The sequence below is a fragment of the Trematomus bernacchii genome, unplaced genomic scaffold (genome assembly GCF_902827165.1).
Source record: "Trematomus bernacchii unplaced genomic scaffold, fTreBer1.1, whole genome shotgun sequence".
Lineage (NCBI taxonomy): Eukaryota > Metazoa > Chordata > Actinopteri > Perciformes > Nototheniidae > Trematomus > Trematomus bernacchii.
In genome coordinates this window covers 370,822-395,336 of record NW_022987621.1, presented here as the reverse complement: position 1 = coordinate 395,336, position 24,515 = coordinate 370,822, and the positions used below count along the sequence as shown (strand labels likewise).

At 43.5% G+C, this 24,515-nt stretch overlaps 1 protein-coding gene across 1 annotated transcript in view; it reads right to left on the bottom strand.

Moving 5' to 3' along the window:
• Positions 1-937: 937 nt before the first annotated feature.
• LOC117484322 (sodium/calcium exchanger 2-like) overlaps positions 938-24,515 on the bottom strand; it is a 289,186-nt gene continuing 265,608 nt past the window's right edge. Inside the window, exons 12-17 of the mRNA XM_034132798.1 lie at positions 18,050-18,153; positions 14,183-14,200; positions 9,928-10,052; positions 7,537-7,636; positions 6,470-6,745; positions 938-6,066 (exon numbers count right to left, since the gene is read on the bottom strand). Of these exons, the coding sequence (XP_033988689.1) occupies positions 5,690-6,066; positions 6,470-6,745; positions 7,537-7,636; positions 9,928-10,052; positions 14,183-14,200; positions 18,050-18,153 (1,000 nt within the window). The 3' untranslated portion in view covers positions 938-5,689. The remainder of the gene's footprint in view (positions 6,067-6,469; positions 6,746-7,536; positions 7,637-9,927; positions 10,053-14,182; positions 14,201-18,049; positions 18,154-24,515) is intronic.

Below are 24,515 nucleotides of genomic sequence, written 5' to 3'. Positions count from 1 at the left end.
CCCTGCTATGTGTGGGAGGTAAGAGAGGACATTTAAGGGCTATGTTTGATGTCTTTAAGTATCACCTGCTGGTGTTTAGCTGCTATCCTGTGCCTTAAATCGTTTGTTTACGTCCCTCACTTCCGTTTCGCTTCTCATTTGCTAGCTGAACAGCTGATCAGAGTGGTTTCTTGGCCCGATAGCTTGTGTCCGTATTTTGGCCGATTCAACATGTTGAATAGGCCATGTGTCGACCGTGAAAGGCCAAATAAGGCGTGTCACGGCCGAGGGTTCGGGACACACCAAATTGACTTTGGGCGACAAGGAACGCGTTGTCGCCAGGCAACGCAAGACGGCCGAATACGGCCTGGTGTGTCAGGGCCTTTACATTGGGGTTGTTTGCGTGGTGCAGACACGTAAATGTAGCAAAGTTCGTGACTCCACCACGCACTGCGGTGTTAAGGAGTCGTGGTGGAGTCACGCATTCTGGTGAGACCAGGTTGGTTAATTTAGTGCTTTTCTAGCATATCGCACAGCCGAATTCACAAAAATGGGCAATTGTGTAAAATGTTTAAATTGTCACTGTTAGAAACCTATGATTATTCATGTAGGCCTATTCCGTTTTAATCTGTTTAATCTCTGTTAACTCTGCATCTGTTATTGTTATACAATCCGGTGCGCAGTGCGCGCTATAAAGTTCAAGTGCGTTGTTATTGCTACCCGGCTGCGTCTCAATCAACAATAAATCGTCTTCTGATTAGAAAAAAACCTGCTGCATTTCGTGTGTGAAATTCCCCCCCCCCCGCACCCGTACCCCGCACCCCCAGCTCTGACTGACTTCCCGCGTCCCTGCTTTAATGTCTACAGATGTGCAGGTGCTAGATACAAAGACTTCGTAAATGTTGGGTTTGACTGCTGTTCCTTCATTTGGTGCAACAATAAACACTCAGACACATGATGCCTTGAAAATAAATAAACTATATTCAAATAAGGTCAATTTGACTTAATTAAAGACCTTCATTATCTTTCGGTAACACATTAGACCTCATGCCATTATCTCAAAAACAAGTTGTCGTTTTTCAAATATTGTTTTTATGCATTTCATAAGAAAACTTATATATCAGCTTCAGTTAATAATTTATTACAGTATTGAATACATTTTTATGTCTATCACATGATATCGGAGTAACTCAGTCATTGTTTTCCTACTAAAGTTCAGGCAGAGAGAGACATTTTCATCATCACAGGAAAAATCTTCACAGAGACACATTGAAGAGCAAGACCTTGGGGGCTGGGACACATGGGAGAACAAGAAGAGGAGGGGCACTAACACAGACACAGAAATATCGTACACCAACAAACAAAAAGAAGACCTGGGATGTTGCTCGTTGCAGACTTAGCCCGCTTAGCACGCTCTCACAGCTTTTAAAGGTAACAAAACAAGTAAGCAGTGGACACTGGCCCATAAATGCCTCTGTGTGTGTTATCTTCAGTATATCTGTATGGAGTAGAGTATATGTGTGCCACTTGCTCATTTTATTTCACAGAGAGCCTCTGGTGTTTGCGATTCCAAACTGTGGGAAATTACAAGTGTGCCAATAGGCGTCCATCACAGTAGACCATGCTGCTAACACACAAACACGGGGATTCAACATGCATCTGCAGAGGAACACGGAAGGGAAGCAAACACAGACACACACTGGGGAGGGGGTGGGGAAGAGAGGCATCACATCAAGCTACAGAACAGCAAAGGCCGAAGCCAGACAGTTAGTTCAGAAGTTCATGGAAACACGGAACATTGTCCGGACATTGTAGAGTTCTGTGTTTAGGTGCTGAGCCACACCTGCAGGGACAGGGCACGCCGTCTACATTCTGTACCGCTGGTGCTGATCATTCTTACACAAGAGTCCAGCAGATCTGTGTGCATGTGTATCTGTGTTTGTGTGTGTGTGTGTTTAATGAGTAGATCTAAGCTACTGAAGCGACCTCACACACCACTGACCTGCCCCACAGACACCGTTAATATCAACAAAAAGTTCTTCTTTAGCTCATGACGACCCACAATTGACAATTATACTCACAATGTTCCACAGTTTCTTCATGTAAACATGCTACTTAGACTCAAAACTCCTCCTCTGAGAGAACTGAAAGGATAAATGTACGTTGGCGGAGCGTTACAACAAACGCCGGAGTAGAAGAAAATGTGAACTGTCCTCTCGTCAAAGCTACTAAAGAGATGAGATGTGTTTTAATAGTTTTCTGTATTGCACATTGAAACCACACTCCTTGAACTAAACTCCAAACTGTCCGCCTCAAGGACCTGCGGCACAGCTAATCTATAGATAAATAATCTTCTTGTAAATAAATAAATATCTAAGTAAATGATCTTATCCATAAGTAACATAGACACAAACATGTAAATTAGATGGATTATGTGTGGTTAAAATACACTACACTGTTTGAGCAGTTCAAAGGGAAGCTTCCTCGCTGTGGAAAATATATCAAAATCTAATCTACTAAATTTACTAAGGATGTAATCAACACTACCAATCGTAATATATCGATACCATTCTAAACATTGTTTAGAAGTACAAAAAAATGTACTTCAGCTATATTGGCAAGGAAAGGATACAAAATCTGTTTTAGAAAGTTTACAAAGTATAGTTAGTCAAGGGTTAACGAATCCAATCTTTCTGATATTATTGTGTGTAACAATAGATATAACAAATTCCACCTGGATAGCACTTTTGTGGGTGAAATGCTTGTGATGCACCCGCAGCACAGGGCAGGGTATGTAAAGTGACTGATATTAAAGGTGGGGTAGGTAATTCACTTCAGATACACTTTTTGTTATATTCCATGGAATGCTCTTAACATCCCGATAGCAATGAATATATTAAATGCTTTGACAATAAATCCATAAAAAAATGTCATCTGTGGAAGCCGTAGTACTGTAAAAAGCACGACCAATCATTTTAGCCGGCCCGGCTAAAATAACTGGATGTCCTACCTGCCTGTCAGCCTTCCATCTGTGCACAAAGTTATCTCGTGCCCTCATTGGTCATGTGCGCGTTCGTGTGTGTTGGAGGAGGGGCTCTGTAAGGAAGTCTGAAGGAAGGGGCATATTTTTTCCGGTTGTGTACTTTCAAATTCTAGCGCACTCGAGCTGGTTTCTCCATTCTTACCTACCCTACCTTCAAGCATTGAATATTACAGTAAATATAATGGTAACTGATGGGACGCCGTATTGAATCAACTCTTCCCCATGTAGAAAAGGATGCAGGACTCTGGATGCTTCTAGCTTCTTTAATATTATACTATGAGGTTTTCTTGCTACATTAGCTATGACTTTATTTTTTCATGGACTGACCTCTCAGCTTTATGTATCTTAAAGTTGAAAGTGATAAAGCTGAACTGTTGGTGTGTCGATGCCACTTTAGATTTAACAGTTTTGCACTTCTCTAGTTGATTTTACTGTCTATATAGCAGCCAGTAGCTTCAGAAGCTTATGAACATTTGTATTGTATGTTCCAACTCTGCCATGCATTACTGAGCGACAGTGAGGTTTTATTCACTAAAAACAGCCAACACTATGGTACTATGACTATAGAAACTGTGTTTTATTCAAATGCAAAGTGAGACTGCGGCTTCTGTGCAGATTTACTCTTTTGGATGCGAACGCGTGATTTGAAAATGGAAAGCATTGTCTGCTGCTGACCTACAGACTGTAAACAGGAGAATGTTAGATGATAGACCTTAGTTTGTTTGCAAGTAAGTTCTTTTGAAACAGTGTGCACACCTTCCATTAAAATGGAAAGTAATTTTAAGCATGTCTGGTTCTTGTATTGAATTGCACTAAGAAAACAGTGTGTTTCAGTTACATCAGATAAAGTGCAGCTCTGTACAGCTGAAAGCTTGAATACTGGATTTGTACTTGAGAATTGTATCTTAAGGCATTGTAAGGGTGCCATCTTGAAAATGTTAGTGGTTGAGACCGGCATCCTGCATCCTAATTTGAGTGTAGCTTAGGATCTTGTGTGTGGATCATTATGCTGTAGACTTGATGATGATTGGAATCTGTTTTGTCCGTTTTTTTAAGACTATATTGTAATGTACTAGCTTCATAGGCTTCACTGTTGAAAGTAAACTAACACTGTTAAGTCTTGTTTGACCACCCATGCATGTTTGCCTGTCCGTGCTGCTGTCACTGAAGGTAATTAAAGGAAACATGCCGCAGTAATGGGTTGCTCTGTTTCCACATTACTGAAGGAGTTCCGTCATCTCAGTCTGTCTGGATGGAGCCTCCAACCAAGTTCCACACAGCACACATTTGACCTTTGAGGAGAACAAAATGCCCTTTTTGTTTCCCTCAGAACAAACGCCTCTCCTCCCTCCTGTGTGCCTGCACACTCAGCTTTATACAGGTAAAGTGGACATATCATTAAAAACTCAAAATTCAGATAGAAACCTAAAAGGCCAGTATAAACCTGAAAGTGAGCATTATATGTCTGATTTAACATCAGGGATGTCATTTACAGGTGTATTCTGATCGTTTCCTTTTACATAGTATTTCTGCTTGACTATTTGTGTGTCTGTATCTGGCTATACATGCCAAATCTGTTGGTTTGGTGTACAAACATCTGAGAGACACATCTGACTTGAACGCAGTATGTAGGGGATATGGCTGTTTTATTTCACCAGTGTGGCATTCATCTGTTTGGGCAGCTAACACTTTTACTGCCTAATATTATGATTCCAAAAATGTTCACCATTATAATGTTGGGGATCTGTGGTGTTTCTTCTGCATGGATATAAAAAAGGTGGAAGCAGAGACCTGATGGTGGTGTTTTCTTTTCTTTTCTCTGTAATATGACTAATTGTACAGAACAGTAGCTACATATTTCCTCCCTGTCTAACTTGGTCAATGGTAGGCATCATCTGCCTACTGAAAACACAACACTCTATATGTACAGCACACTGGTTTCATTATTTACAGCGCGTGTGGAGAACCGCGTTCTTCTGTACAGTGTATTAGATCAGCATCACCACTTTATAAGAACCTCCAGTGGTAAACATACTTAATGCTATTGTTATTGTAAACATTCCACTCCTTTTCAGACAGCGTTTCACCTCCTCAGTTGACTGTACCAGTAAAGATGGGGGGGGGAGCAGGTTTTTTTGTTGAGGAAACTAAAGTGTTGTTCCTTCAATGCAACTGATGGATACATTTAGTCTGATGTGCACAGGTTTCTTCTCTATCAGCGGTCTGATCCTACAGGGCAACCCACCCCCCCGGCTGTAGAAAAGAATGAGACAGCACTCCAGAGGCTCATCTGACCTTTCTCACCTCGAAAATCTCAACTTCACATTCACTCTTTCTCTCTCAGTCTGCGCTCTGCTTACTTTGTTGCAGTAACCTCTTGTGTTCACTAACCTTAACACTTCACTAACACTTCCTCTCGCCCTTTATCATGCCTGTAACTGCCTGTGTGTGTTTGTTATGATCTGTTTACACATGCGTACATAGTGTGTGTGTGTGTGTGTGTGAATATGTATCTGAAGTGTTTTAGTATCCCTGCATTAAAAGCCGGAACACTTCCAAACATCTCACACTTGTTTCATGTAGAACTGTGTACTGTATGGACTGAGTGTTAAAGTATATGTTTGTGTTGCTGTGCAATATTCTTTCAGAACATTTTCCATCTTCTTTTTAAAAGCCGCTGATGTGGCAGTAGGCCTCCAGGCTGGAGAAGAGGATGTAGAGGAACCACAAGCCCAGGAACAGCAGGCTGGTGGCGATGCGGGCCCTCCTTGGCCCCCCGAGCTCCCCCCCGATAGAGGGCCGGCGTCTGAACAGGAGCACGCCCATGCAGATGAAAGCGAAGATGGTGAAGAGAGTGACGGAGAAGGCCAGCGACCCTGGGTCCACCCTGAACTCCTTCCCTTTGACTTTCCAGTAGACGGCGGCCACCGTCCACGCCACGCCGATCCCCAGGAACACGTTGACAGCGTTGCTACCGGTGACGTTACCAACAGACGCATCAGCATGCTGGTCCTGCATGGCGGCCACTTTGCTGGCAAAGGTGTCTGAAATGAGAGAAAGAGGTGTGAGAGTGATCCATGCACCTCGATGAACTGTTGCATCGACCCCGAATGAACATTCCTGCTGATAAAACGATGTTTGAATATGCGCACGTGAATCATTGCAAATCAAATGCTACAGTTTTGTTTGCAGTGTGAATGTTCATTTTCACACAGAAAAATCAACTTCTCATCATGAGAGAGTGACTGAGGATATAGGCCATTGATGTTATCTTAGTTGTTATTATGCAAATTAAGGTCATATTTGTGGTGGGAGTTGTTTGATAAGACTTAAACTGAATCTATAGAAAGTTATGAGGACACAACATTTCTGCTGGTCTCTGCACTTTCTACATATTTCACCCGTATGACCTTCTACACCTCACACAGCGAATGAGGATTCGCTCACCTGGAATAGAGGTTCCCAGCGCCACGAACACCACGGCGGTCACGGTGTCCCGCAGCCCCACGGTGCAGCCGAAGTGTGACGCCAGATCCCCGATGAAGGCGGTGAGGAGGCCGATGGTGCTGATGGAGAACAAGAAGCAGGCCCAGCCGTTCCAGTACTCTGTGGGCGGGACGCAGGCGAACAAAACCTTCCAGAAGACGGTGACGAAATGCATGAAGTAGTCGTAACAAGATGGAAGACGCTCTTCACTACCCTCTTCGTCATCGTCGCCATCACCTGTGAGGAAAACATCAGACCACATCACAGAGAAGATTAGAGTGGAAAGAGGCTTAAAAACATGAAAGATGTACGGAAACTTGTCCGGAAGTATACTGACTGAATTCATGTTAAAATACAAATCTACCTAAAAGTAGAAGTACCAGACACACACACACGCACGCGCACGCACACACACACGCACGCGCGCGCGCACGCACGCACGCACGCACGCACGCACGCACGCACGCACGCACGCACGCACGCACGCACACACACACACACACACACACACACACACACACACACACACACACACGCACACAAACATCCTGTCAAACTTTTGGGTTTGATGTGAATCTATGTATGCCGTCAGCACTCTATTCCCTGCTTCTCTCTCTCTGGGTCCTTCTGTTTTCATCATGTTCCATTTCTCTATGCTAAATCAAAACACTCTTTCTTAGTTGTATCTGTAAAACAATAACCTCTTCAGCAGATAACATGTTATTCAATTAAAGAGATTGATGGACATCAGACTGGCTTTTCAAAGCGTGGGCATTACTCTTCTCTTATTTTAGAACAATAATGACTGTCCGTGCCTTGTAGAGAGTGTGTTTGGATGCTTGTCACTGCTCTGTATCCACCCTCCCCTCCTGACACACTCCTCACACACGTGTTCTCTGCAGGTGTGTGGTCACGGCTTCAACGCTGGTGAGTTGGGACCAGCAACTATCGTTGGCAGCGCCGCCTTCAACATGTTTGTGATCTTGGGGATCTGTGTGTGGACGATCACACACACACACACAACTCACCTGCGCTGACAGTGACCGCCTCCACAAACTGCTCCCTCCAGGAGTGTGTGCCGATCACCAGCGCCAGGTTGGTCTTCTTAATGAGCTTGTCCACGGTGCTCTGCCAATCAGGAGCAAAACACACACTTCATTAGCAGCCAAACACAGCCGAGGACAGGGGACAGAGTCACCCGTGACACTGAGCTTGTTAGCTGTGCTGTTTGTGGGGTTTTCAATGATGAAAATCTGTGAGTGAAGTTTAAAGGTTCTCTATGTCACACTCAGTACCAGCAGATGTCGCACAAGAGCACCAGAATATCAGACCAAAAGAAATGGGCATGTCAGTGCGCCCTCTCTTCTTCTGTCTAGCTTTTTTTTGTTGCCAAAAGCCTTTTTATTCAAAGAACATAGATTCTTCAGTGAAGGAAAATCCAAAAGGTTGTCTCCAGAAGAACCCTGCCATCTCGGTATTAAAGTGCTAAAAGGTTCTTAGTCTCTCTATAAATGCAGGGAGGGCCAACAGTTTTAAAGGGTGGGACCTAAACCGTCCCTCACTCAACCATTCAGCTATAGGTCGGACAAAGATATAGAACAAAACCTTTTAACTGCTTTGAACATCAGTAAGAAAAACATTTACATATAAACAGGTATGCTGTTTGTCCAAAGCTGGACTAGCTTAATCACACATAAAAGAAAAAAAGCTGTTGCTGTTTTTGTTGTGATTTCCCTTTCTAAGGGAAAGGGTCGGTTAGACTACAGAATAGGAAATGATCAGGTAATACCACTTAGCAAACATTGATCCTCAGCCCACGCTCACTGGCCTCCTCTAAATGCCAATCACACTGAATTTCATTATTCCCCCAGCGTGTTCTTACGACCCGCAAATCATGAAAGATAAGTTCAATAATAAACTGTTTGTCCCAAAGGGTCGATTGCCTTTGTCATTAAATGAAGCATAAGAATATTGAATTTGGTGTAATGTGTTTGGAGTGACAGTCTGACAGGCTCTCATTCATCTCTTTTGTTGGTTAATGTTTGTACTCTTTTTTTACTCACTTCTGGAAGAGATTGTCAAATATCCATGCTTCTGTTGGTTTCTAATTAGTTCAAAGTCAGGCATATGTTTGATCTGTTTGCTTTATTCATTTGTATGTTTAGGGAAAGTGTGAAAGAGATGGCTTATAAGAGAAATACCCATGCAAACATTCACCTGCCAGCTAGAAGCTTCCACTGTTCACAAAAATAATCAACACACAGGTGTTATTTTATTAAATGTTTGAGGGAATTTCATGATTTCTGGGCTTTTTTTCAACTTGCGTAGCACCCACTGCTTCAATTACATTCATGTGTGCTGATGACAAAAGGAAATAGTCATAGAGGACTGTATCAATATTTGATTCTGTGCATTTCACACAGACTCAGAGGCGTACAAAACAATATGATCCTTCCCTGAGTTCTTCTTAGTTAATAAAAAAACAGCACATGAAGAATCCATCGGTTTAATTATTTTGAGAGAAATAGAGCAATAAAAAGATGGATTAGCAATATATCATCCTTCTGTGTGTTGGACTGTTTTATCGACTTATTGCTATGGCAGTAAACTACACTCATCAAGCTGCTCGGAGTGGCAGTCATTGGCTGCTTTTATTTACTTAATTACCTGAGCCCACTGCACATTTTAAATATTTGGATTGCATGCAGCCTGGGAGACGTGGCAGCTCTGTTCATGCCATGAGAGTTTGAATTTTTCATGCCTCAAGCTCACCGCTGCATCGTGAGCAACGGGCATTTTGAATAATTTAAACTCATATTAGATCTGCTCGCTGAGAGGGTTATGACCCGGGTTTAGTGTGAGAGTGTAAACGTGGATTATATAACATTTCCAGGAAAGCAGCGTTCTTTTTATGCCCCTCACACTGAGGTGCAGCACCATAAGTGTCCATGCTCCTATTCGGGTTTCAGCTTTTACCTGGATATACAGTATATTATATGTTCAGAGGTGTGTACACACAGCCCTGTGCCCCACTATTCCACTGCTGCTTTTAAATATGAATTCAAATGAGATGCATTTGAAAACAAATTGTAATAACACTGTGCATTGCTGGAGCCATGTTCTGCTCCCGATACAGAGTAATATGCTTGAATGCAAGATTTTATTACATTTTTTCACAAAAGCATGTTATATATTTTGGAAGAGAATACATGTTTTTGTAATGTGTAGAATGATTTGGATCTTGTCTAGATTCTAGAGCTGCAATAGGCTACCATTAATAATTCATCTATAAATGTACCTAGAGGACATCAGAACAAAACTATAAAACTTAGACCATTGCTGGAATGAATTGGCAGTACACTGCAGTACAAAACACATAAAACTACACTTTTTCCAGAGAAAAATATTGAATGTTGCACCTTGAACTCGTAGGACTCCTCGATGACCACCTCCAGGCGGCTGTGCTCTCCCAGGATGGGCTTCCCCATCTCTGCTATCCTCCGGGCCTCCTCCTCCTCAGGGCTCATCTGCCCCTCCGCCCCCTCTGCCGTGGAAGAGGTCATGTGGAGGGAACAATAAGTACACCGACCGTGAGCTCGGAGTGAAACTAAAGTGCGTGATATTTCCAAATTCCACACCTATCAATAATAGATAGTGAGTCAGCCTTATTTCGGGCTGCACTGAGGCTGAGTCTGAAATATGGGTGAGTGTTCTCACACAGTGGGGGGGGGGGGGGGGGGGGGGGGGGGGGACATGAGAGGATGACAGATGGATGATATCTGTTTGGTGTCTGTACATGTTGCGATATACCGCCTTGGTACTATCCAACAGTATACTGTTCGTTTTGTACGTTTCTTTTTCAGTTATGTCTTTTTTTTTTTACATGTTATTGATTGAACACACACTATAAAGATTCATTTGAGTAATAGCATTAATATAATTTGCTATTGTGAATTTATTGTGCCAGAATAATTGTAGAGTCAAAATGTGATATTGTGACAGCCCAACAAAGAGAACAATAGAACAGAGACACAGAAAGAGAGCAGGTGTGTCAATAGAAACTGCACGGTATTCAGAATATTTTGTCCTCAGAATATTTGATAGATTTGTACACAAGCTACCTCTCTTAACATCTGCACAGCTTTCCACTTTTCAGAACAATACTGTACATATTTAATTTATTATTCTGAGAATACTGTACGTATTTCTTTTGGTATATCTATCTATTCATATAAATCATTTATCTACATCTTTTTTTTCGTACTTTCTATCTTCTTTAACTGTGTTTTTGTCTGCACCATATACACCAATGACAGGTAGTTGGATGACAGGTTGGTGAATTGTATTGCTAAAATGCCAACAGAAAATAACAAATCAGATACAAAGAACAGATCAAATGTGTAAAACAAGACAATGTCACAGAGCCCAGGGGGACCTCATGTGGCTCGTTCTGTCTGACCAACAGTCCTTATATTCCCCTATTCACTTCACAATGACATACAGCAGAGGGAAGCAAATACTACATTTATCATTTCTTGCTAAATAAAATGAGCACATATTTGACCATGTACAGTATGATTGGTGCTCACAGGTGGAGATGATATTGTGGGGCCTCCTGCTGCTCTGTAAAGGTGCACCGCTGTTTGTGTCCTGCATGAAAACTAAGGTCAAATAAAAAAAAACAACACACAATCTTTGGCAAAACCTAACCGACTGCTTTTGTTGCATTGTTATAATTGTTTTCAAAAAGTTTAAACATTGACCATGTGTCCAAAAAGTAATCCAGGAGAGAATGTGTTTCCTTCAAAACATATTTAAAAATACAGTCAATTGTAAGGGAAGGTCATTCTGTTGAGCTGGAACTCTTTCTCCTGTTCAAATGATTTGCAGACTTATGAGGTGAGGCTACACTGTACACAAAGCTTAACCTTGGGCCTCTTCATATCGATCCCCCGCTTTCTTCCTGGCCCTCGATACAGTATCAGAGAGAGAGAGATAGAGAGCTCCCAGCAACTTAAAAGAGAGGGGATTAATGCTGACAGGAGGCCAGTTTGTGGTATTGATCCATTGCTATGCAAGTAGCTGAGTTCTTCTTAGAGAATGAACTGAGAAACTCAGCTAATCAGGGATTCAAACGCCTCTTCTCTTTACAAAAAGAGAGGTTACGTGGTCCACAAAGAGATTCTAGCCATTCATTCATTTTCTCATTCATCTTTCTGCTGAGAAGGATGGAAATAAAGAGACGTGGAGTTTTGGAGACAGTGTGTGTGTGTGTGTAATTATAAAAGTACAGTAGGAGTAAAGCATCAGATGGAAACCGTCCCTGCAGTATTCATTGACACTAGTTCCACCTCCGAGCAGCGTCTTTCAACCTTCACGAGAGGACAGGCTTTGAAGAGGTGCCCCCCCCTGTTAGTGAGGACCATGATGCTTCAGGGCCACCTGCTCGCTGACACTCTTCATGGCTGCCTCATCGCCACTCATTTACAGGAGAAAGCTGCTCAGCTGCTTTGTCCTCAAAGAAGCATTTAGAATTTTGTGAAAGTTTTAATGACATAATATGATGCTGGTGACTTGTGCTCAATGTGGAAATAAATCTTCTTTACTGGGTACTAAAAACCTCTCTGGCTGCGGGTTGGTTTGTAATTTGCAGATCTCATTTCCTGTGGATTTGGCGTTCCCCTGCTGCTGTTGGAAAAACGTATTTCAGACCTATATTCTGCTTTGTCATATGCTAAGAGTACTTCCCATTCAAAACTAATATGAGCTTAAATCAGTGGGATGCCAGTAAGCAGGGAGGTGACCCTCTTCTCCTTTGCAGGAAGACTTATTATAAATCCAGCTGCCCTAAATGAATGAACACATCCAGGACTCAGTGTTCACTCCTCCTCTGTTCAATCCCCAAACAATCCCCATCTGCAAATCACTACTCATGTTTAAGAATGACCTTAAAAAAATATACTACAAATATATTTTATATGGATATATTAGTAAATATTTGACATCATAGTATAGAAGCAGCTGCTGTAGGTTTACAAGCCTTGGCTGTTTGTAGAGTCATAACACAGGATCTATCTGATCAGCACATACACTCAGCTCAGTGTGTGGGAGCCAACTCATTTGCAAATATTTATTTCCGAACGGTTCCATTGTGCTGTGCTCACATTCACAGAGCGGAGATCACATGAACAACAAATAACCTCTGCTCCCGAGTGGCTCTCCCTGTCATACCTCAGGGGACTGGGTTCAGATCTGGTTCATTGTTATTACCACTTATAGAAGTAAAGTCCCCAGTTAGGAAGAAATGGTGTTAAGAATGAGTCATTCAGGCTGAAACCTCGTAAACCACAGACTCTGTGGCTATAACTCTGGATTTATGTCTTTTCAAAATGTTGTGAAAAGTGAAACAGATGAACTGTAGTGCATTTAATATTCTTTTCTTGCAAACAGAATGACTGAGTCAGGCTCAATAGCCGCTTTCACACCAAGTACTTAGCCGGTACTTGTCCCCGGTACTTGCTCCCCCCGAACTCTTTAGTCCCTGGAACTGTCCTAGTAGATCGCGTTCTCACCGGAATAAGTCCCAGAGGGAGGATTAGGCAAATGAAGCCGCATTTATCTGTGACTTTCTGTTTGTGTAAGAATGTGTGTGTGTGTGTGTGTGTGTGTGTGTGTGTGTGTGTGTGTGTGTGTGTGTGTGTGTGTGTGTGTGTGTGTGTGTGTGTGTGTGTGTGAGGGGTGGGTCAGTGGATCAGAGTGGCAGGTAACGCTCGCTGCGGCGATTAATCACCCGTCAAAATGCTTCTGACAAATGAAGCTGCTGGGTCGCGTCTTCCGAGTAAATTGCCAGAAGCGCCGACACCTCCTCATCACTCCACCGCTCCCATGTTTTCTTTTGTGTTGCCATAAGTTAGTCTCTCTCCGTTGGTGCGCTGGGCTAATGCTAATGCTAATAATGCTAATGCGAGCAAATAAAATGGCGGCTTCACAAAACCTTTCGGAGTTTTACGGGGCGTGGTTTGCAATTCGCCCAGTCAATCAGAAATTGTTAGCATGGCCGACACACCCACGAACCATTTCCTCCCCAGGAAAGTACTACCTCGCTAGCAGGGAGGATCTGGGGGTGAAAAGGTTTGTGCGAACTAGGGACTATAGGCCCAGATCCTTTATGGTGGGAAACCAAATCTCCCCCCCCTATTGGCCTAGTTCGGGGGGAAAAGTACTCCGGTGTGAAAGCGCCTTTTGTATCTTCTCTTTCTGAATGTGTTGATGCTGTGATGAGTCAGACTACAGCTCACAAATACTGCAGCGGAGGTTAGGGTGATGATAATGTTGTGATAATGTGAAGCCGTTTTAATGCTGGGCTCAGCCTCAGATTGTTATCTGAAACAATTAGTTTGATATTCAGCAAATATATTGATAAACTGAATAATTGTTTGTCATATTTTAAGAAGAAATTGCAAAAATGTGCTTGCTCCTTGTTTTCCGGGGATGAGGATTTGGTGCTTTTCTCGGTTAATTAAGCTCTAATAAAGACTGTTGGTCGGACTAAACAAGAGAGCTGAAGAATGTTTGACTTGTAACTATTATCCTCAGCCCTACTGAGATTTCCTGACAAATGAAATGAAGCCAGGAGCTTCACTCTGCAGGACGAGGAATATCAGATGCTCTTACCTTGGCTGAGCAGCAGCGCTGTAGAGAGGACAGAGAGGGGGGGGGGGGGGCAGTTAGTAATAGCACACATTCTGCCTAACAGCAACATCTAATAATACATCAAACTCCACTCCACATGTTGTGATGAAAGTGCAAACTCACAGACACTATTTAGAGACTTCCTGTGTGATCACTGAGCTGCAGCGTCACTCTCAGAGTGAGCCTCTGTCTGACAGCTGGGGTTTTTAATCTCTCTGACTTCAAGACAAGCTTTCAAAATCCAAATAAACACTCCTCTCTCTTCATCTGTGACTTTTTTTCCGAAACACAACAAAGAAGAAAGGAGGAGGTTCAGGTGAGTGTGTTTGTAATTGAAGCAGCTAAAAAGCTAAACAAACCCAATAAAAGACAAAAGGAAACCCACATGCTGCAGCACAACACAACAGACAAACTAAAAGAGCAAGAATTTAAACTTGGACAAATTTCATCTTGTTACTCAGCAGGTGCTACTATGAGCAATGAAACATTACGAAGTTCCACTTACATTGTAAAGTAAGCACTCTTGTTAAAGGTCCCATGTCATGGCCATTTCTACTGATCATAATTCCATTGTTGAGGTCTACTAGAATAGATTTACATTGTTCAATGTTCCAAACTCACATTGGTTTCTCATACAGCATCTCTGTATAGTATGTGTATTCACTCTGTCCTACACGGCTTGTTGGAGCTCCTGCCCCCCCCCTCCCTGTGAGCCCACTGTGCTCTGATTGGTCAGCTCGCCCACTCTGTTCTGATTAGTCCACCACCGTTACAGCGGAACATCAGTGTTTATGTGTTACAATGGCGTTTGTTAGCAACCAGAAAATGACACCAGTAATGACAAACAGATGAGAATGCTGCGTGGGGTCTGGGTGCCGTGTTGGCGGGACATTGCGGGGCTCGCTGCTCCGCCCTTTGAGGCTCGAGGAGCGGACAGTGTGAGCTGGGTTACTGGTGTCGTTTCCTGGTTGCTGTGTGGGGTCTGCGAGACACCGTGGAGCTCAGCCTGAGCACACACACGTGAGTGTGTGGCGAACTGTGAGGGAAGATCCACGGAGCCACGGCTGAGAAAAGATAAGGCTGAGTGAGTGTGTGTGTGTGAGCTCCACGGATTGGTCCATTTGGTCGTCGTTACTTCACTTACACCAGGAAGAAAAAAATGGAAAAAGAGAAATCTCCAACGAGGCGTTCTGGGGCAGCATAGACAGGTCTTTTCTGTGTTAGAGTTTTACTCGCTACAGGGTGTACTTTGAGGGTTTGTGACTCTGCAGACCGTTTACATGCAGAAAAACCTTCATAACACACAAGGGGACGGGTAATAACCGGAAAAGCATGACATGGGACCTTTAAGATGTTAATACAGATTAATATATCTTGTGGTTTTCTATATTACATTTAAGCATTAAGATTGACAAAAAAAAACCTTTGTGGGATACAAATAAAAAGTACATGAGCTGTGTTTTGTTTTTGTATGGTTATGTGACGATAACCAGAGGAATACATTTTGATAATCAGTACTAAAATCCTTTTTAAATATCTTTTACTTTGACAAATATAGAGAAACCCTTAAATTAAATGTTGTCATCCGTTTTAGAAGTTCTTCACTTTAACAGAATAGTTTAATGAATATACAGATATGTGAAATATGCAGATGTATGTGGTGTTCAGGGGCCTCATTTATAAAGGGATATACGCTCAAAAAATTGCGTACGCCAGTTTCTACGCAATGTTTGCGATTTATAAAATACTAACTTGACGGGAAAATGTGCGGTCCTCCACGCAAACTCTAACCCATGCGTACGCACTAAGCACACAAACGGGAGAGACGAGAAACTGTGACACCGTTGGCAGAAGGAAGAATGGAGAGAAATATGTGGAAATAATACCATCAATAAAATGTTACCTCATTTATCAAATATGAATTAATTTTCAAACATTGATTAAAGCCAATCTTAAAATGATTAAACAAACGCCTGTTTGAGACTCCTCAGTGCACACAAAAACATAACTTGGAGAAATAAATAAATACGGATATGTTATTTAAAACCACCTCGAATATGTTGTGTTAATGTTATGAAATGTTTTCTCATACATGATGCGGTAAGCAGGAGGACAGAATTACGTCTAAACTGACGCCGTTTTGCATTTCTATAGGTTGTAGATACGAGCATGGTTTTATATACTATCACGTTTAATCGTGTTTTATGCCGTTTGCCAAGACTTGATAAGTCGCTCGTAAAACACAGGATGTATGGAAACTAAGAACACCATATGTGGTAAATTGTACAGCTAATATAACACAACACATTGTATTTCCTTTAACTGGTGGATTATGGATATATAGTTGCTGATCGACAGCTGGAACACAAACCACCAAATACAACAAAATAATTCAGATCCAGTCGTCATGACTCCACTCCGGAGGGATTCCCCGATCATTTCTTACAGTTTCTCATCAAGGGGGGGTCTCCTGTCCCCGGTACAAACACACTGCCTGAGGAAGGTTATGTGTATTTTCTTTGTCAGTAACTTTTTTCGGACCACTTATTTATTTATTTTGGTGACGATCCGACCTCCATGCTGCTACTCTGGTTCAAACTGCATCCACCAAACAATATGATTTATCTCCACCTCCCCAAATTAACCTAAATCTGACACGGTGTGAGATGTCTTTTTTAGCTGTTCTGTCGTCATTTCCTGCGATCTTCTTCATGCAGTCAGTCAGAATGAATGAATGGGCGTTTCTTTGACTATGTATAGGCAAATATGGGCGTTACGAGTCGATTGTGATTTATAAAGGGAAACGGGCGTAGGGAGTGCCGTACGCACATCCCTCGCCGGTACGCAATGTTTTGTGAATCGGAAAATGTCGGAAAATGTCTGTACCTATTTTTTTGCTTTGTACTACGTAAGCAACCTTCCCACGTGAATCCTACGCAAGGCGTTATAAATGAGGCCCCAGGACTACATCTGTACTCAAAGCTGATCCTCAATAAAAACACAAAGTTAGATAAAAATATCTATCCCCTTGATATGTTGGTACATAACAACAACGGTTTCTACATATTGATCACTATTCATATAATATGAGCCCACGTTGCCCAGTGGTCTGGTCGTTTAATGTTCATAATCAATTATTTCTTCCTGAGCTTTATGATATCAGAGCAGATTAATGGATTGGCCATTTCAAATTGCTTTGAATGTTTGGCCTGTCCATCTACAGCTTTCTGTAACAGGGTGAATATCTGTTTATGAAGGAAGGAGAGTCAGTACTGAGATATGAGCACCATGTTGATGACACATTCTTAATCTAAATAATGTCAACAGAAACATTGATATTGCCGTGTGAGACTATTCAATTATTTGTCAAATTTTAGTTTGGGTGATAATCAGTGGGCTCTACATTTTGAAACTACAGTTATCATAATTTAGGGGTTTTAGGAAGTATTCTGAAAACAGTTGTCTGTGGGCTACAATTTTTGTGCCATTGGTTTACATTTTGGCAAATTGTAATGATTAAAAAGTATGCCCAATTTGCTATTCTGTAACTTAACTGTTCATGTTGTCATGTGCCCAGGGATGTACCTACAACTGATATTGGATTACTTTCATGCTGAAGAAAACTGCTTTAAAGGAATGTCTTTTTAATTATATTTTTGCAGCTTTATACACATTTGTTTGCAATGGAAAGAGACTTTCTGAAAAGCTATAGTATTTGTCTGTGTCCAGGTCATTTCCCATGAGAACTTCCTGTTTACTCCTCTTGATTTGTTTGTGGTAAGTCAAGTTTGACCTTGAGGTCAAATGAAATCCTGACATGAATCACAGCAACATCCTGTAGGGACGTACCTGAGATCCCTCTCTTCAGCCAGCGCGGCTCCTCCAGAACTATGAAGAAGTTCTCATGTTTTTCATATTCTTCATCATCAATGATCCTCACCTGGAACGTCTGACTGCATCCAAACACACACACAAGCACAGAAACTAAATAATCAACGACAAACTTAGAAGTATTTTGCATTTCTGTAAACAGACAAACAATCCTCCATGAATGCAGGGCAGCATCCACATCCAGTCCTGTACACACATACAAAGACACACACTGCCAGCAGACACACACAGTGAAGCTTTGTATCAGTAGGAAGGGTAACACACACGATGTTCTGATCAGGAGCAGCTGATGTGTGAATCACTGCAGGAGGATGCACTAATCTATTCAAATACAATTACATCGGTCAACATCAATTATATCTATAAATACTGATTCAGGTCTAAACAGGTTTCATTAAAAAAAATGTCACTGTTATAGTCATCATTCAGTCCTAATTTATTGTTCTGTGTAATAGTTCATTTGTGTAGTCCATAAGCATTTATAACAAACTTGATTCTGTAATTTTTCTGTGGATAAAGCATTACATAAATGTACACAGGGCCAAGAACTCCGGAAGAAGCCTTTAAATTATGAGACTAGATTACAGATAATTAGTTCTCAAATTTCCCTCTCAAGAATGTTTTAATGATCTTAAATGATTTAATATCAAACAAATAGTTTCTGTTTGCTGAAGTTACATGCAGTCAATCTCCTACACCTGTGTACAATAATGTGTTTACTGTGCATATTGTTACACATTATTCATCTATTCTACAGGCTCAACACAAATCAAAGGAACTGAGAGGAGAAAAGGAAAAAGTGACTAGGCAGAAGAGATGAAGATGGAGCGTGGGATATCCTGAAGAGGAGGAGCAGTACAGGGGAGAGAGATGAAGAGTCAAGTTGGTTAGAGGGGTGCAGAGGGAGGGTGGACCCGTGGCAAGACAAACTGAAAAGCAGTGAAGTAAAGGATTGCCCCCCTGACTGGAGGGCAGTGTTCTGTGAAGATGACAGAAGTGTAGGAGGGAGATGATGAGTGGAGGTGAGGATGATAATAAAACAGCAGGACAGTTACAGCAATGAGGAACTGCTGAAATATATTAACTGCACTACATCACTGCTCTCACCACACTTCTGCCATTACATTTCATTTACAAACTCCTCAAAGGCGATCATGTTCACAGCCAATAAACCAATAGACCAGACCGACATTACATCACATTTCATTTGGCTGACGCTTTTATCAAAAGCGACTTACAATAAAAACCATAAAGATTCAAACTCTGAACAACAAGTGCAGATATATTCCCTTCAAGCAAGATCTGACCGTTGTAGGTGCTGGTGAATTAGTTACAAGGCCTAAATTAACTTTTTAAAGGGCTTTTTTGTGCGCCTGCATTTTTTATTTTATTGCCAAGGTACAATCAAAACACATGGGTTCACAGTTTGCGATGGAAGATATGCAGAGCATCCATAACAAACTGTGAAATACCTGTATGTCAGTGTGGTAAATGGCTAAATGTGTGCAAAGCAACAGTACAGTACAGTCATAGTACAACTGGCAGCATCTGAAACAAACGAAACATCGGACTATAAATCCCACAATTGGCAATTTACAGGCTAGTTACTTAAGGACAGCACTTATCTGCCTTATCGATTCTGGTGATTTAATCAAATGAGCATTATACAGCGGTCAACCTTCATTTATTCAGGTTCAGGTAAGGTCACAATATAATTATTAGACTATGAAAAAACTGAAACGTTGACTTTAATTAAATGTATTATGTCAACAGATTTCACATAACTGTATTAGTTTAATTGAAAGCAATAATATTAGGTTTAAATAAAAAATATTGGGCAATAATATTCAACTTAAGATTATTGCTATCCGATGCAGCCAGTTGTACTATATGACTGTACAGCAGTTGCTTCACACACATTTAGCCATTTACCACACTAACCTAATACAGTTATGTGAAATCTGTTGACGTGCTACATTTAATAAAGTCAACGGTTCAGTTTTTTCAGTGTGTGTTTATCAAGAGAAAGAAGCACAGAAACATGTCAGACTGCTGTACCAACAGTCCCAGCAGAAGTCTTCACTCTGATTCTACATGACATGCTGAGGTCAGGGGTCAAACCTTCACTTCACTGAGCTGTGAGCAGAGGTTAAAGAACCCAGCTGCAGAAGCAGGAAGCAGTCACAGAGAGTGTAACTGTCAGAATCCTGGAGGTCTGTTCATCATGTCATCAGGCAGCCAGGCCACAGAGGGCAGAGAGAGGGAGCTGTGCTGCAGCTGAGGGACAATAGTCCGTCCAGCAGCAGAGATGTGCAAGGGTTTGAGAGTGAAGTATACTCAGATATGCTGACTGGGCTCTCTAACTACTGGAGGAACAAACTGGAATACATTTCCCCTGAAGAGCAGAGCCTTTCCATGGTCACAGATACAGACTTTAGATCGATCCACCCCCCACCACCCTTCAGCAGCTGTCTCACCTGATCCAGGTCTCTGTGACTCAACGACCCTGCCAGGTTCTATCAGATCAGAGCGGCTGGAATCAATATCACACAGGCAGCAGTCCGATCGAGTTTGACACATGTGCTGCACAAGCATAGAACCAAAAAAACCAACCAGTGTAAAATAAAGATGTTCTCACTAACAATTTCATATATATTCAGTATGCTGTGGAAGATGTTATCTAAAATAATATTTGAACATTTACATAAATACATATATTTTTTCAAGTTTACCTAATCAAACTTCAACTCATACAGAGTCAAACAACAAGAAAATGTGTAAATCTCACGCTGCATGACCAGCAGATTTACGTGTCAAAGTATCTGAAATCCTCACAAACGGTAGACAGATATGCACCTATTGTATTTATTCAAACCAAGATGTCATAACAAGTGTAAAGGGCTGTCCACACCAATTTACCAACCATTTAAAACCAATGTCAAGGGGATGGTGGAGTCTACATATATATCTTACAGAAACTACTGATATCGCTTGGATTACTTAGAGAGCGATTTGATAAACAATAGAAATCTAAATCCTTTGAACTACTAAAGTGTATTTGTTCCACACAGCAGGGGGCAAGTAGAAATGTTCTTTTAACACATTTCCTTTCAACTTTTTAACTGCATTGTTTTTCTTATTATTTATTTCCTAATCTAATTCTTTCTCTGCTCAGCACAACAAGCTATTATTATTATTATCCATTTTTGTCAAGGCAATGCAGTATATCAATCATCTTCACTGTTGATGCTAACCTCCTTTATTCATGGTGAGAATTACAGTGATGATCATTGGTTGGCAGTCTGTAGTGGTGCTAGAAGCTGTGAGGCTGCTCTCAGGCACAGTGGGGTTTGAGCTGAATGCTAATGTCAGCATTACATTTATTTTAAGGAAGATTATTTACCTACTAAAGGCAATGTTATGTAACCCCCCCAGGCTAAGAATCATTGATCACAGAAGAGAAGCAGTTCAAAAGGAAAGGAAGAAATCCGCAGTCATTGGTAAAATAAACTGTAAGCATCATCCATGTGTGCAGATTTAAAAAAGAGCAGCTTCCAGTTTCAGTGTCAAGTGCTCAATAATTCCTCTACCAAGCTGGAAGTAACTGCTTTATTAAAGCTTTTCTTCAAACTTCAACAGAAACGAAGGGTTACGTATGGTAACCCTTGTTATATAAACACAGGCGGAGCTCTCTACTGGACTCTATGGGTACTCCCCTCGATCCTATCATGCAAGCATTCATCCACTGAGACTTTCTAGACGTAGCCGGCCCCTGGGCGGGCCTACCTGAATGCGCACGCATCTCACCGTATAAAAGGAGGCCTCGCCTCCTTACTGTCATCCCTTACTTCTCTTCAGCAAGCAGCATAGGACAGACAGTGCCCCTAGGTAGAGGGCTCCGCCTGTGTTTATATAACAAGGGTTACCATACGTAACCCCTCGTTATATCTCTCACAGGCTCCGCCCTCTACTGGACTCTATGGGTACAGTGGGCGGAGCCCCGATGTATACACGCGCTGTCGTCCCACAACAACACTGTTCCATCTCACTGTTCCTGACCGGCTTTCTGGTTAGCAGCCGCTGCGCCTCACTCACCTCTCCCTCGGTCGTAACCATAGAGAGAAAAGAGGCAGCGGCTGACAGAGCACACCCTGACGCGCTTACCCCGCGGAGGTGTGCTATGACGTGGAGGACTCCCCCCTCCTGCCCTAAAGCAGGGGAAAAAGAGTCCTCCAGCCCCTATGGGCCCATGTGCGCGTCACGTCCCACGGGGCCGGGGGCCCGGGGAAAAACGTAAGCGCATTACGTCCGGGGAGGGGGTCAGATGCCCACTGACCCCCTCCCTCCTCACCAGTCCTGCGTTGCCCCAGCAAGCACAGACGATGAAAAGGAGCCAGAAATGTCCAAGAGATAAAACTTTAAGAAGGGGCCTGGTGTTGACCAAGATGCCGCCGTGCATATGTCCTCCAGACTTACGCCGTTAAATAAGGCTGTTGACACAGCCATGGCTCGTGTTGAGTGTGCACGGACCCCCGTGGGGAAGGCTCTCCCCGCCTGTCCGTAGGCATGTGCAATGCACTCGCAGAGCCAGCCTGCCAGGCGTTTCTTGGACAGAGCCTTTCCAGTTACCCCAACCCCGAAGCACACAAACAGCTGTTCCGTGTGTCTCTCTCTGACAGGGTGGCGCGTAGCCTGCCTGCATCGAGCACCACTCCCAAATACAGCGCCTGTTGGTGAGGTATGGGGGTGCTTTTTTTCCAATTGATCACCAAACCCAACTTGGTTAGGTGTAGGATCAAGTGGGCTGTATAAAACATTGCCCGTTCCCTGGACCTGGCCATAACTATGAGGTCGTCCAGATAAAAGAAAACTCTCATGCCACGGCCGCGCAGTGGCTGGAGCGCTGTGGCCACACATTCGCTGAATGTGCGTGGAGACAGGGAGTAGCTGAACTTTAGCCTGTTGTACTCGCAGGCCACCCCCTGTAAGGCAAAACGCAAATACTTTCTGTGTTTCGGAGCAATCTCGACATGAAAATAAGCGTCCCTCAGGTCGATGGTTGTAAACCAATCGCCTGGCTGCAGCAGTCCCAGTAACTGTTTTATAGTTAACATCCGGAATTTTCTGCGTGCAATGTGGAGATTCAGACTGCGAAGATCCAGAACGGGCCTGAATTCGCCTGTCTTTTTGGGAACCAGAAAGTACAGGGAATAGTGCCCCCCCTCTCTGTCTTGCGTGCACACAGCAGACACTGCCTGTTTTTGCACCAACGCCTGAACCTCTGCTGAGAGAAAACCTCGGGATCTCCCCTCGGGATGAGCGTTGCTACGTCTCGCCGGTGGAGGACCCAGAGCTCGACGTGGTGGAGATGGAGGACCTCGAGGAGGGAGTGCCCTTCGTGTTCGCCTTTCCAGCGGACCTGGCAGGTCCGAGCATCAGGGACCACCACCTTACCACCGCTGGGCGCTCTCTCCCTTGCGGAGAGACCTGAGGGCGAGCCAGCGGCAGCATGCGGCTGAGCTGCACCCTCTCTCCCTCCAGGCGACTGAAGCGCTGGGTGACCGAGGATATCGATCCGAAAAGCCCTTCCGTGGCAACGGAGGCCCCAAGGAGATCGTCTCGGTCTTTCTTGGCCAGTGCAGTCAGACCTAGCCACACGTGACGCGACGCCACGGTGGCCAGGGACATCACACGACCGGCTGTGGTAGCCATACCGTGGACCAGATTATTCATCTGGCCCACGCAGCGGTCCGAGTAATCACACCTGCCCTCAGGCGGGGGGGCGGAGGTGTCCTGCTGAGGGGTAATCAGCGACACTCCCAACACACCAAGATAACAAGGGTTACCATACGTAACCCCTCGTTATATCTCTCACAGGCACAGCCCCGATGTATACACGTGCTGTCGTCCCACAACAACACTGTTCCATCTCACTGTTTCTGACCGGCTTTCTGGTTAGTAGCCGCTGCGCCTCACTCACCTCTCCCTCGGTCGTAACCGTGGAGAGAAAAGAGGCTGCGGCTGACAGAGCACACCCTGACGCGCTTACCCCGCGGAGGTGTGCTATGACATGGAGGACTCTCGGGGCGCCATCTGCGCCCCGAGCCTGAATATCTTATCCAGATACTCAAGCATCTTGCAGTCACGCGGCAGCGGGGGCAGGGGTCTTCTCCCCTCTGCCCACCCGGCTGCCTGGGAAGCAGATGGGCCGCCAGGCTTTCATCCAGTGGGGGCACACCGGGACACTCCGTGTCCGAGTGGCCCTGCACCCTGAGGATTCCAGCCCATGTCGTCACCAGAGCCTTCGCCTTCAGTGGCTGTCGCCACATCGCCTCCACACACCGCCAGATAACGGGCGGGCCAGGCCGTAGAAGCCCTGACGTAGGCGGCTCACCGGCCTTGGTGGCAGCGGTGGGGGGAACGG